The sequence below is a fragment of the Camelus ferus genome, chromosome 5 (genome assembly GCF_009834535.1).
Source record: "Camelus ferus isolate YT-003-E chromosome 5, BCGSAC_Cfer_1.0, whole genome shotgun sequence".
In the NCBI taxonomy this organism is placed as follows: Eukaryota; Metazoa; Chordata; class Mammalia; order Artiodactyla; family Camelidae; genus Camelus; species Camelus ferus.
Genome location: NC_045700.1, coordinates 35,298,379 through 35,313,781, shown reverse-complemented (window position 1 = coordinate 35,313,781; position 15,403 = coordinate 35,298,379). Strand labels below are relative to the sequence as shown.

At 37.9% G+C, this 15,403-nt stretch overlaps 1 protein-coding gene across 18 annotated transcripts in view; it reads right to left on the bottom strand.

Annotated features, from left to right (window-relative positions):
• PKP4 (plakophilin 4) overlaps nt 1-15,403 on the bottom strand; it is a 210,093-nt gene that overhangs the window by 51,398 nt on the left and 143,292 nt on the right. For 10 of the 18 annotated variants that reach the window (XM_032479493.1, XM_032479498.1, XM_032479500.1 and 7 more), the window contains 3 exons: nt 4,019-4,150; nt 3,718-3,908; nt 395-947 (listed from right to left, as the gene is read on the bottom strand). In XM_032479493.1, the coding sequence (XP_032335384.1) occupies nt 395-947; nt 3,718-3,908; nt 4,019-4,150 (876 nt within the window). Of the gene's footprint in view, nt 1-394; nt 948-3,717; nt 3,909-4,018; nt 4,151-4,486; nt 4,558-15,403 lie in introns of all 18 variants that reach the window. The other 8 variants (XM_032479501.1, XM_014552417.2, XM_032479496.1 and 5 more) reach the window with 6 other exon arrangements.

Here is a 15,403-nt window from a genome sequence, read left to right as displayed (position 1 = left end):
CTTTTAAAATTTTGAAATATTGTGATACCACCTTTTAACATAGCTTACGGGTTTGGGTATGGGTAGTCCTAGCTAACGAAAAATATTTCATTACAAAAAACCTCCACAAACCGTTTAGAATTCCAACCAATTCTTCTAAAATGCAAAACAGAACCTTTTATACCGTAATATCGTGAGGAACAGGGGAAATGTATTCATTACAAAAGAGGTCTGATGATTTCAATGTATGTAATTTGATGCATTAAAAATTATAGAGCCTGAAAGACAAGTCAGCCTGAAGTCTCTAGTATAAATTTTCAGATAAATTTTTCCACCTTACATGCTCTGTTTCAGCAACGGCTGCACGGAAGATTTCCCCGCTGGGCTTTGTGTAGTGCTGTCGCCTTGTACTCACCTGTCAAGCTGTCTGGTCGAGGTGGAACCATCCTCTCATAAATTTCGTACTGCTGCTGTCCGAATTGCTCCATGTCGTGAACAGTCCTTTGCAGTGAAGGTCCCAGATGCTGTGGTACGGCGGTCATCCCTGAGCGTTTGGGGGATGATGACCCCACCTGGCCTTGGGATGGGGAAGCTACTCGAGTCTGTGCATCCGTCAGGGTCAGTGGGGACCCCACTCTGGTGGTGGTTTGGTACTGAGGGGTTGGTCCATTGGGATTGGAGGTCTGCCGGGAGGTGACTGACCCAATCCGACGTACAGCTGATGGGGAGGCGGGTCTCTGTGCAGAGTACGGAGAGGCTGCCCGCTGAGCAGGTAATGTGGTGGAGGAGTATGCACTGGGGTTCAGTGGTCGGGAGTCGGTCACTGACGGAGAGCCAAATCCACCACCCAGAGAAGTTCTCAGTGACCCCCTTGAAGGAGACACGCCTGTGCTGATAACATAAGAAGGAGACTGTGCTCTAGATGGAACTGAACTAACTCTTCTCATGGCCCGATTGGCTACTGATGGCTGATGAAAGGGGGAGAAAAGAGAACGGGTTTATCCAGGGTTTTGTGTCCATTGTCATTACAGAAATAAAACGCACATAGCTCACTACAGAATGTGAATTCACTACTTATTCAGGCATCTAAGTTTCTTTTCCTTTTTATGCTTTCGAGCTGGATCTTAATTTTTCCTTATTCTGTTTTTCTTGTTCTACCTTTTTTTTCATGGTTTAATCTCCACCTTTCCCCTTCAGAATACTAACATCAACCAGTAAAGAGAGATCTAAAGCCATTCAATATTCCCTTTTCTTTTATCTTTACATTTTCTTTACCCTCTGCCTATGCATTTTTTCACCACACAGAAGATGTTATATTACAAGTGTGAAGGGTCACTGGAGCAGTGTACTTTTGTATCCTGTGAGTCAAAGTTTGGTCAAGGTAACGCATTTACGTAAAACCAAAAAAAATTTTTTTCCCAATACGTTAATGTAAATATAACTAGAGCAGTATCTATAATTGTCTTTATGGGCTGGCCCCATTAACAAATGGAATGCATTTTTTCAAAGTGGAATAAGTGAAAGTCTGGATAGGGCCTGGGGTCCAATGCAACACTCTCCTCTGTGGATTTAGTCTCAAGGGACAGCGTGATTGCACAGGTGCTTGAGTCAAATCTCTCTCTGCTTTTAGCTCAACTGTGGCTGTTGAGTGATTTCAGCCACTTCTTTCTACCTCCTTTGATTTATAAGTTCTTGTCTTTAGCTGGTGGATTTAATGAGATGCAAACAGAGGTACCCTCAAATCTGTTCCAGCAGAAGGAATGCTCAAAATCTCTGCTGGGTTCCTGGCCTAGCCAGCCGGACGAGAGCAGACAGGGAAATGAAGAGCATCACTGCCATGGCTGGTTCTTCTATGAACCTGCAGACTCCTGCAAACAGAGTCTCCAACCCCTTCCTTGCTGCAGTACGATAATGAAGAAGAATGGTGGCTGGGCTGGGCCTCCAGCCTGAGGGAACAGGAGTGGGAAACACACGCCAGGGCCCTGGGTTACAAGCCCAGAAACAGGCTACTCTATATCTCCTTAGTGACTCCCAGGGAAGAGTTGTCACCAAGCCCTTTCACTTTTTGTTGGGGCAATAAAGGAAGAAACAGGGATGATTTAAGGACTCTGTATAATCTCAGATGTCCTAAGAGGAAGCACACTTTGTCTCCAGGTGTCATAAGCAACTGGCTGCCTGAAACACCTGCTCTGAGATCACTCGAATGCTCAAACTCAACAATTTTGGGAAGGTAACAGCTGTGGAGAGAAGATCTGAGGAGGGAAGGGGATTGTAAATAAACAACAAGGCACGAAAGAGGGGGTTTAAAAATTAGTAGACAGAGAATTAAAATCTATGCTTGAGGTTTAACAGCACTAAAGATAATTTTTAAAATCCCATGTATAAGCCGTTTACTTTTAAAATGGGATGACACTTGGCCCAGATACCTAGAAATTGTGTTGCCTAGACTACACACAAATTCAGTTTTAAAGACCCCCTTGCAATCTTCAGCTCCAGGAACAAAACGTACTGTAAGTTTAAAAAAAAAATTAAATAAAAAGGTAACACGACCATTTTTAGGGGAAAAACAGACCGTTCTGTAGCTAAGTATTATTCAGAAGTGTGACTTTAGACCTGCTGACACAGAAATTCACCTAAGCAGATGACCTATAAATATTTAGTCTGAAGCTGCCCAAACTCTCCCATCAGAGCATCCCTCACAGCAGAGGAGTAAACGTATCACCCGAGCAATGGAGGTGCCACTGGAAGTAGTTTGCTTCGGCAACAAGACTTCCTGTCTCAGCTTAAAAATTTATGCACCATATTTGTGTGAGTTTTACAGAAATATTTCTTAATACTTAAAAGTTTCCCTTAAATTGCTGAGCCAAGTCGTATTGTGTTTCTCCTTTGGCACCGGGAACCCTGGCCCGCTGCAAGAGTACCTTCAGGGCTTCCTGCATTGCATTATGAGAAGTTTAGTCTTTGCCTAACTTCTTTGATCATCTTGCCATTATTCAGTTCCAGAGAAATCATGGGGAACTTGGAAGACAGCTATCCTCATTGGTTACTGCCACTCGGGACTCCTATTACTTCTAGCACATGCTGAAGGACTGATGTGAATAAAGCGGCGATGAGTGGCGAACTAAGGAGTTTTTATGAATACATATGCATCATCATTACTATTGTTGACTATCAAGTAAGAACACCCTAACTTAACACAATGGGTACGCTTCTATACATAGCTTTCTATAGGCAGGAATATCTCTATCCTAACAAAGGGAAGAAATGTGTTTTCAGAGAACAATTCCAGTGATGAAGGCAAAAGCTTTGGTTAGAATGGGCCAGTCCCATTTTTTGCAGGTATGGGAACTGCCTGCCCTCGAGGACTCTTTATAGCATGTTTTTAGCTCTAGTATTTTTAGGAACTCATAACCCCTCAGGGACTAGAACATTCCACCCAGTTCTCTCATACTTTCCCTGGACTACTCTCCTCATGCCAAACTTGCTGCTTTCAAAAAAATTAGTCTCCTATGCCCAGGATTAATCAGAATTCATTAATAGGAACTAATACATTTTCAGTTTCATGCCTAAAAATTCCTTATCACCATGGACTCATAGTGTAAAGCGATTTTGCTACTTTATCCATTCTATAACTTCAAAATGGTCAGGTATTGGCTTTACTTTTAAGCAGGAATACTTATAACAGGTATTCAATTAGGGGGGCACGTCTTTAAGAGGATCTGGTTGTGTTTGGCTTACCTGAACCAGTGTTTGCCCTTCAGCTCTTGAATTCCTCACCAGCTGGCTATTAGTTGATCCTATGAAGGAATGCTGCGCTCTATTATCTGCCTTACTCAAGTTCTGGCTGTTGTGGAAACTCCCTGCTTCCTGGTATCCACTGTCGGAATAAGAATTCATTTGTGTTGAACTTCTTGAGTTACCCAATGATCCTGCAGGAATGAAACCAGCAGGAAATATCTTCATTTTATATTTCTGATGCTCATTTTCAAAAAGGAAATATGAAAAGCAAATCTAATACTTAAAAGATAACACAACAGACCCTCACTTTCATGGAGAGATGTTTGTTCTGGTGAATAGAGGGCCCCTTGTTCTGGCTCTGTCCTGATGAGATAGTTGTTTGGATGGACAGTGTCAGAAACTCTAGGTTTGTTTACAGCAGTATTTGGCACATCTGCAAGAAGATAAGTTTAATCAGCTAAACTGAGCGACATTACATAAAAACTTGCTAAAAAAGGTTCAGGTATTTGTCAGTAATATCTTATAATCTTAATACAAGACTGCAAACTCAAGACTTCACACAAGTTAAAATACAAGCCTATTTTCACCTTAGACTGCACAATCATTATGACCCTTTTCTAAATGAAAGTGTTCCATATACTCAGTTTATTAATATATTTTGCTGAATTTCAGGAATGTTGTTCACTCTGATTATCAGCTACAAATTAACTTATACACTATATTAAATCAAAATCTGAAAACCAACCTTGTTTTCTCTTGGAAAACTCACCTCTCAGACTCTGAGAATGGTGGTTGTTTTTTAAAAAGATCCTCCACATCTCAAACTTCTGAAATGAAAACCTGCATGATGTTCACATTATTAAGTCTGTGATGAAACCTCTAAAGGCAGGGCTAGCTTTTGATGTCATATTTCATATCATCTAAAGTCAACGCAACTCTAGACAGAGTTGTTAACAATGGAAACTCTCATTTCTTACCCAATTTCTTATTTTATACTTTTGGTCTTCTTCCAAATGAATACAGACAAATCTAACCACATTACTGTTTTCTCCAGCCAAATCTCTCTCTCCCATTATCTTGTTTCATTTTCAACTATACCATTTTGCCATCCTGAACTTAAAAAACAAAACAATTTATCTTCTTCTCTATTCCAACTTCTGTTTTTCATGCTGTGAATTTAGGTGGTGTAGATTATATTGCCTTTTCCAAACTCCATTCAGATATGTTCTCTTTTCTCTACTATCTTCAAAATACATTTGCCCATGTTCTGATTATCCTCATGACAAGTTCTTCTTTCTCAAATTTAACCCTCATGCTGCCAACAAACATTTTTCCAGGAATGCCACTTCACTCCCACCTTAGAAATTTAAAACGAGTCTGCTTCACATTCTGAGTTGTGTACACAATCCTAATAATTTCAATTATTTCGTCTTAATTTGCCTTTCTTTTCCGACTTTCTTCCTTTAACTATTTATTAAGGTCCTACTATACACTAGGCTCTAAGAATGCTGCTATGAGAAAAGATATGGTGTTTCCCTTCATGTGTGTTTGTATGTGTGTGTGCATGCACATGCGCGCATTTGTGTTACTGTCCACGGGGAAGGAGCTTAAGAAAAAATTTCCTAAAGGAAGTGATATCTAAGCAGTATTCACTTATCACAGGAGGCCAGCCTATCCTTTCTTTACAGCCCTTATCACCATCTCGTTTCATGAGAATATAAGCTCAGTGTGGGCAGGGATTTTTGTCTGCTTTGCTTCCTGTTGTATCCTCAAAGCTTAGCATAGGTGTAGAGCACTCAGTAGGTACTCAGTAAATATTTGTTGAACGAATTCCCAGTAAGAACAGCAGCTTCTCTTTATTGAGTGCTGATTCAAGCCTGGCACTGTGCTGTGGCTTTACTTTATTGCATTCAACAGGGTCTGTCCCTGGAAAGCAAAGTAAAACTCTTTAGGCATTGCTGATCAAGCTAGTATGGAGAGTGAATATGAGGTTTATGGGAGAACTGGGAATGCCACATTCTAAACCTTTAACTTGATGTCAGATTCAATCCAAGGTTTTGTTTCCTTGCCTCCAGAAAGATTTGCTGACATTCTTAATATAGGTTGTTAATAAACCTGTCTCCAGATTTATCATTTGACAGTATACTTCTAGGTCGCAGAGTTCTGTGAGCTCTGAATTCTAAAGTTTGGAATTTCAATACAGATTATAGATTGTATATGGTTTCTCCGGTACACACTGACACATGATCTAAGTATCGGCTAATAATACTGGAGAGTGACTTGCTTCAGTTTTAAGTCTTCTGTCTTTCCAGAGTTCTAAACATTTGTATTCAGCAATTTGTGAAGGAGTTTTATTAGGGACTAGGTAAAAGACACAGTTTGCTAGGTTATAAGAGTTTACAGGGAACGGAATGCCTTGAAGAAGCTAAACAAGAGATGACCGGAAATCAGTTATGCAGCACTCCATCTTTATTTCATCCAGGAATGGAACACTGGAAAAAAATCACGTATGAAATGGCAACAAGCTATAGATATGGAATTATCACTATGGTAGCCTCAAGACTGCTCATACAGGGAAAAAGGTGCCATTTTAAAAAAGAAGATGTTTAGACAATTCTTAGCTTCAGCTTTAGTACACGATAAAACCTAGGATACCAATACATCAAAGCTTTTGGCTTGGAAACACTAGGTGGCATGCAGTATTAGAATCTGAAAAATTATCACCATGGAAACCAAAACCATTAGCGTTCCATGTATGTCTCTCTTTTAACCATTAGGAGATACTATTTAAATAAGAAAAGAGAAAGAGGCACCCTAAAAACCTCTACTTCAGCAATTTTACCCAATGGAACATTTTCTCACTAACCAGGTGACAGGCACTTGTGCTCATTTAAACTCTTTTTAAGAGAAGCTATTTAAAGTGAATAATCTTGGTAGAATCAAGATGGCAGAGTAGAGAAAGATCCTGAGCTCACCTCCTACACACAACTACAACTATGTATACAACAACTATGAGAATGACCTGAAGACTGGCAGAACAGAATTTATACAACTGAGGACATAAAGAAGAGACTGTGCTGAGATGGGTAGAAGGGAATGCGGTCTAGTCAGAACACACAGCCTGAGTGCAGCAACTTACAAGTGGGAGAGATATTATAAACATGGAGGTCTCTGCTGAGAAGTGAGGGATCCAAGTCCCACATCTGGCTCCCCAGCCCAGGGCACCTGCACCAGGAAATGAGCCCCCATGACATCTGGCTTTGAAAACCAGTGATGCTTAAGTCTGGGAAAGCCAGAGGGCTGTGGGAAACTGAGAATCTGCCCATAAAGGGCTCACACACACTCACTTGCTCTAAGTCCCAGGGCCAAAGCAGCTTGAAAAGCATCAAGGTCATATGAGAAGGAGATTCACTAATTTGGGTGTGTGTGCCAGATGGCAGAGATCTGCTGGAACTCTCTCTGGGAACAGAAGCACTGGAAGATGCCAGTATTTTTTCTTTTTACTTTCCTTCCCTTACACTGGCAGGTGCCATTCCTGTCACTCTTTATTCAATCTAACATACACCATGCATTCTGCCCCAAGTGTTCCTGAGGACCTGCCCTGCTCAACCCACCCAGATCAGCTGGCCCCTTAAAAGTGGTCCTTACTCTGCCCCACCCAATGGTGGCCCCAGCTAATACTGGCACCCCTCCAAAGTGGCTACCACTCCAGGGAGCTAGTCCAGCATACCAGTGTGCCTGCAAAATCTTGCAGCCAGTCGAGCTGGGGCACAGCCCCACACAGAATGTCCATAGCAACTGTGGTCCAAACACAACAAGAGGGCACATGCAACTCACATAGGGGATACCCCTGGAGATCCTGGCTCTTGTGACCAGGAGAAATTGTGCCACTGGGTCTCACAGGAGACCTTCTATATAAGACCACCATTTCAGCATGAGGAGAAAGAGCTGATATACCTAACTCAGAGAAAAAAACAGAGACAACCAGACAAAAAGAAGAGAAAAAGGAATAGCTTCCAAATGAAAAAACAAGACAAAACCTCTGAAAAAGAAATAAACAAAATGGAGATAAGCAATTTACTAGATAGAGTTCAAAATAATGATCATAAAGATGCTTACCAAACTAGAAGAATGGATGAGCTAAGTGAGAACTTCAAAAAAGACAGAAAAAATATAAAAAAGAACCAATCAGACCTGAAGAATACAATAACTAAAGTTCAAAAAAAAATGCCCTAGAGGAAATCAACAGCAGATCAAAGAAAAGGTCAGTGATCTGGAACACAGGGTGGTGAAAAATCACCCAATAAGAACAACAACAAAAAATTTTTAAAATGAGGATAATTTAAAGGATCTATACGACAACATCAAGTATACTAACATTCACATTACAGGGTTGCAGAAAGAGAAGAGAGAGAGAAAAGGAAAGAAATATACTTGAAGAAATAATGGCTGAAACTTTCCTAACCTGGGTAAGGGAAACAGATATCCAGGTACAGGAAGCATGAAGTCCCAAATGACAAGAACTCAAAGAGATCCACACCAAGACACATTATAATTAAATGGCAAAAGTTAAAGATAAAGAGAGAAAAAAAAAAAGTCACATACACGGGAACCCACATAAGGCAATTATTAGCTAATTTTTCAGCAGAAATTTTACAGGCCAGAAAGGATTGGCATGATATATTCAAAGTTCTGAAAGGAAAAACTTACAACCATGAATATTCTACCTGGCAAGATTATCATTCAGAATTGAGAGATCAAAAGAGTTTCCCAAAAAAGAAAAGCCAAAGGAGTTCATCACACTAAACTGGCCTTATAAAACATGTTAAAGGGATTTTTTAAATGGAAAAGAAATGCTATAATTAGAATCAAGAAAATAATGACAGAAAAAAAATCTCACTTTAAAGAAAAACATAGTAAAGCTAATGGATAAATAACCTATAAAGCTAGTATGAAGGTTAAAGAACAAAAGTAGTAAAATCATTTATATCTAAAACAATTAGTTAAGTGACACACAAGATAAAAGATATAAAGTACGACCTCAAAAACATAAAAAGTTCTGGGAGGAGAGTAAAAACCCTTATCTTTTAGAATGTGCTTGAACTTAAGTGATCATCAACTTAAAATATATAGCTATATTCACCAGTTGTTATATATAAAACTCATGGGGACCACAAACCAAAAACCTTTAACAGATACACAAAAAATAAAGTCATCAAATCACAAGGGAGGAGAAAAAGAGAAGAAGAAAGGAACAGAGAAGAACTACAAAACAACCAGAAAACAACTAAAAAAATGACCATAAGTACGTACCTATCAATAATTACTTTAAATGCAAATGGACAAGATACTCCAATCAAAAGACACAGGGTAGCTGAATGGATTAAAAAAACAAGACCCATATATATGTTGCCTATAATAGACTTGCTTCAGATTCAAAGACACACAATTGAAGGCATGGGGAAATATATTTTATGCAAACAGAAATGAAAGAAAGTGGGGTAGCAATACATTTATCAGGCAAAATAGACTTTAAAATAAAGACTGTAACAAAAGACAAAGAAGGGCATTACAGAGTGATAAAGGGATTAATCCAACTAGAAGATATAGCACTTGAACACCTATGTACCCAGCAAAAGAGCACCTAAACACATAAAGGGAGATACTGATGGCAATACTATAATAGAGAACTTTAACACCTCACTTACATCAATGGGCAGATCAAACAGACAGAATATCAGTAAGGGAACATTGGCTTTAAACAACATGTTAGACCAGATAGACTTAATGGATATGTACAGAACATTCCACCCAAATATAGCAGAACACACATTCTTTTCTACAGCACATAGAATATTCTCCAGGATGAATCACAAGACTCAATAAATTTATGAAGACTGAAATTGTATCAAGCATCTTTTTGACCACAATAGTATGAAACTAGAAATCAATATAAGAAGAAAACTGGAAAAAAACACAAATACCTGGGGGCTAAACAACATGCATTTAAACAACCAATAGGTCTATGAAGAAATCAAAGAGGAAGTAAAAAAATACTTTGAGACAAATCAAAGTGGAAACACAATATTCCAAAGTCTATGAAACTAGGCAAAATCAGTTCTAAGAGGGAATTTTATAGTGATACAGAACTACCTCAGGAAACAAAAACCCCATGCTTATATGGTCAACTAACTTACTACAAAGGAGCCAAGAATATGCAGTGGGGAAAAGGCAGTCACTTCAATAAATGGTGTCAGGAAAACTGGACAACTACATGCAAAGGAATGCAACATATACAAAAATAATGTGTACTGTTAATGATATTGTAAACTGGTGCAGCCACTACTGAAAACAGTATGGAGGTTCCTCAAAATATTAAAAATAGAAGTAATCATATGATCCAGCCATTCCACTTCTGGATATCTACCTGAAGGAAACAAAGATATTAATTTGAAAAAATATATGCATCCATATGTTTGCTGCACCATTATTTACAATAGCTAAGATAGGGAAGAAATCTAAGTGTCCACCACTGGATGAATGGATAAAGATGTGATATTCCATTGTGTGAATATTACTCAGCCAAAAAAAAAAGAGCAAAATCTTGCCATCTGCCACAACACAGATAGACCTAGAGGGTATTATGCTAAGTGAATAAATTACAGAAAGACAAATACCATGATTTCACTTATATGTGGAATCTAACAAACAAAACACAACAGAAACATACTCACAGGCAGAGGAAAAACAAATAGTTAAGGATGGGGGAGTTTTTGGTGACACTGGTAAAGGGGCTTAAGAGATTCAAACTTTCTGTTATAAAATAAGTAAGTCATGGGAATGTAATGTGCAGCATAGAGAATATAATCAACAATACTGTAATAACTCTGTACAGTGACATATGGTTATTAGATTTATCATGGTTAATTTGTAAGGCATATGAATGTTGAATCACACCCTCCAAACTAATGTAATATTGTATATCAACTATACAGTATTATATTGTACATTGTGGAGTCCAATAATAGTGTATATCTGCAAAGATAAAGATACTGAAATCTCTTCTGATCATCCAAAGGAAATGAGATTGTTTTCAAAACAGTTTGACTACTTTTTTATTGTTTCTTTGAAAACTTGTAATTCACAAATTATACACACACATAAATTTATATACACATAGCCACTGTATGTCAGATAAGCAAAAGGGTCATTTCCTAATTAATGAATAAAGTATTCCTTATTGTAGTATGGTATGTCACAATTATTAATGATACGTTATTTATGCAATCTTTCTTTTAAAAACATCTGCTATGTGGAACAGAAAAAGATACTAGTCTAATTTACCAGAGAAACTCACAGAGATTTACTGGGTGGGGTTAATCATTTCATGATCAATGCTGTAAACTACAGTTAAATAGTTGGCATGTTGTGATTTAGCACAAGCAGAACATGAAAATGAGACACATTTTATGAGTAAAAATGGCAAACAGAATGTGAATGCTACCTCCTTAATCTGTGTATTGAAGAACATGTGTTACCTTTTCTAAAAAAAATCACAAACATGTTTTCTGGGACAGCAGAAATATACTATGGGACATTTTCAAACATCAAATTAGCATCTTCCAAAAAAGTGAATGTCTGAAAATAAAGAACCTGAACAAACTTCAAGGTATAATGAAATAATCTCCATCTGTGTTTAAGACAGGGATATTATTGAAAACATGGTCCTTCTTGCCTGTTATATTTCATCTGAGTGCCTGAATAGTATTTTTGAAAAAAGATGATTAATTAGAAAAAGTAGAAGGTTACAGCTAAGAAAAATATTAGTGGGTAAGGGACAATAATGTTGTAGGGCTATGAAAATGTTGTATTATCCATCCCATTAAGCTCATAGTAAAAGATGAAATACAAAGTGAATTGTTTTATCTTTTTTGCGATGTACCCTCTGAAATACATACCAAGTATGCACAAACATATGCTCAGTAAAAAGTCTAAGGTTTCTCTAAGGAAACTGAAATTATTAAAATGCCTCTGCTTTGGTAATCTATGTGTCTGTTATATGAAATGACAGTGGTCTGCACTGTGTGTAAAATCACCATGGAAACAGGAATAGAGATCAGTAAGGAAATTTTTAGTACATACAGTCCTGTAACTAGTCTTTTACAATCCAGCATGCTATAACCTTACACTAGAGTCTCCTTGTCTGGAGTTGCTACAGTGTTTAGGGGTCTGCTCCTGCATAAAAAGCAGTATAGTGTGGATTTTGGCAGGACTCTTGGGATGGTAATAGTCTGCCATGTTAAGGCAGATGATACTCCCTTTTGACAGTTAAGGGAATTGAGTATGTCACATTTTTTCCAACTCCGACCTATGAGTTGAGGCAATACTCTGAAAAATATGAGTATAAAATTTTGTCTTACAAGGACTCAGCTTCCTGTCTGGCCATGGGACTCTCACCTCCTGTAGGACCATAGGCTCGGGGGGGCAGTCTACTTGGCATAGAGCCCCTGCAGAAATATTCCAGCGCCTTCAATGGCTAAGAAGTAAAGCTCTCAGCCTAATTCTGGAAGGGGACCTGGAAAACAGTCCCCAGAAGATCTGTCCTCTTCAGTAACTTCTCTGACGTACGAGACTCATTTCTATGGCAGGTAACCTTATTATTGGAGGCAATGAGATCATTGGGAAATCCTGTTTCAGGGTGAAAATGTGAACAGGGTGATGAAAGTATGGAGCATAAAAACACTCTTTAATCCACAGAAGACGTAGATGGATATTGACTGATACTTTAAGACTATCACAGATACTTGGAGTTTGTTGACTCAACTGAAAACTACTACATACCTATAATATCCTTTAAAAGTTGGGTTTTAATGAGAGTAAAGACTTAGGGAGAATGGGCAGAAGACCATGTTTCTTGAAACTATTTCAAGTCTGGTTTTCTTGAGTACATCTAGGTTCTTGGATCTTATGCACACTTATACCATCTTTAAAAAATTATTAAGATAGTGGCTCTTAAAACTTTTACTCATCCAGAAAACATTGTGTGAAAAGCCTTGGAAAACAGAAACCCTTATTATTGAAGTACCTTCTAGTTCACTTTAAATCTTGCTCTAAACATCAATAGTCTGCCTTGAAATCCACTGCAACAGCTCATCTACCTGAATTTAATTTCACAATCTAAGCAAACTTCGTACCTGTATCAACTGCTATAAAGTGCTTTATTTGATTTCTACAATAACAATCTGAAAAGTATGTTAGGCTTGTATGTCACAGAGAGACCCCCTGGTCATAAATATTTTCAAATTTCTGAATTCTGGTCAGGGAATCAAAATGACTAGAAATACTTTATAGAAAAAAAAATAGGAATTTTCACAGACATATTAAAATGAGTGTTGATTAAGTATTTTTAGTCTGGGTACTAATTAAAATACAGGTGTTACACCTACCATAAAAAATTATACTCCATTATACCTATAAAGGAAAACTAGAAAAACAAGAAGTTTAGAAATATAAAGATGAAAAGAAATGGATCACACACATAAGTGTCCAACTTTAATAGGTGGCGGTCATAAAAGGCCATGGGGTGCTCACCTCCTAAAGAGTAAAGCAGAAAAAAGAATAAGGGATTTGCTGTGATGTAAAAAGTCTGAGGTCTACAGAAAATAAGTGTTCAAAAATCACTCAAATATTTTTTCAAAGACAAACTTCATTCCTTCTAGGGAAAAAAACGTTACCAAAGATAGAAATGAAAATACTTGATAGTGGGAGATATAAGATAGATTCTTGTAAAAAAAAAAACCAAAAAAAAATCTTCTTTTAAAAAAATCCATACGTATTCCCTATCAAAAGAAATAAATGGGTCTTGTGAAACTAGGTTTTCCCGTATGTTTCTACTGGATTATCATTTTTGGTAAAGATTATCAAGATAAAGCTAAATGCAGGCTACCTTTGGCATAAAAATGAAATGTGGAGATTTATTTATAAATTGTAGCCTTTTTAATGTTCCCCAAAGTAACCATTGTAAACTGGGAAAGCTGGCTCTGTGTGGTGAGGTGGTGGTAGTGGAAAAAGAAGAGCATTCTGACTTGACAATTTCTGTTTTATTTTAGCTAGTTAAAAGGATATTTCTTTGCATATCACTAAAAGCAGGAGATTTAAAATACTTATTTGACATGTTTGAATTAAGCATAAAATGTTAAAGGCTAAAGCAGGATATCTGATTTTTACACAAAGTACTAACTTACAATTTTAAGCTTTTGGGGGATGTGTTCATATATCGTGAATAACTGGCTTGGGAACATTCAGGTACACGCTGGCAAAAGCAGAATGCTAACATTCTTATTTGGTGGCTGCCACCCATGGACACACAGAGTGATAATGTGGGGTTCTCAGCTGATGCCCAGCATGTTACAGGTAATTTTGCTTAGTAAGAATTCATCTAACCAAATTCCATCTACGTGGAAACTCAAGTGAAATAATACCCACTGGCCGGGGAGCGCACACCATCATCTCTTGTTGGTTTCATTCCTGTTAGGATGAACCCTCATAGTGTGGTCAACAGTTTGCTGGCTTCTATGCATCAGGTCCCTCTGATGTACAATTTTAACCTCAATACTTTGAGTCCTTTGTTTAAAGAAGCGGTATGTAATTTTTAAAAATTAAGCTTTTTCAAACATACATAAAAACAGAAAAGCATAATTGACCACCCCAGATCTAATCATTACAACTGTATGCCACACTTCTAACACTCCATTTATCTTTTTCCTTTCTTCTGTTACAGTATTCTAAAACAGACCCCTCACATCGGATCATCAGAACTCTAAATACTTCCCTATGTAGCTCTATAAAATAAGGACTTCACAACACTACCATTATCCCATAATGCCATACAATGAGTTCATATTAAAAATTTTCCTGATGTCTCAAGAAATGTCTTTCTTCAGTGGCTTGTACTCGTCAGTCTGAAATAAGGTTCACCAATTGCATTTAACTGCGATGGTTACCTAAGTCCTTTAAATCTCAAAAAGATAGCCCATTTCCCCATTTTCATCTTCCTGGCTCACTGCTGGAACCACAGCAATAAACTCAAGAGGATGCGCCACATTCTGAATTTGTTTGATGGGTGTCTCGTAGTGGCATTTACATATCCTCTGGCCTCAATTTTGCTTATAAGGAGAAATTTAGAGCTAAAAGCTTTCAGGTCAAACTTCTGTAGTTATGCTGAATACTTTACGCATGGTGCTGTGTACTTCACATCATGTCACATCATAGCTTTTACATTTGCTCAGATCAATCAGCCAATTCCTGTGGTGTGGCAGGCTGATCTATTTTCAAGTTCACTATCTTCCTTTCTACTAATGTAATGATTCTCAACCTTGGTTGCACACTGCAACCCCCTGGGGTGGAAGTGGGAGGGTATGGGACTCAGTCAGCAGAACTGTCTAAAACACTCCCAAGGTGACTCTACTGTGAGGCTAAGATTAAGAACAGAGGTTATTTTTCATACACTGACAATCTTTGCTTGAATCAATGATTTCATTAGGAGCTGCAAACTGGTGGTTTTTCTAATTTTACTGTTCTTTCTACATTGATCAGTAGGAACTCTTTGGCATATTTTAGAAATCTTTAGATAGCTAGGAATGACTAGGGTTATTTGGCTATTCTGAAATAAAATCTGTACAGGACA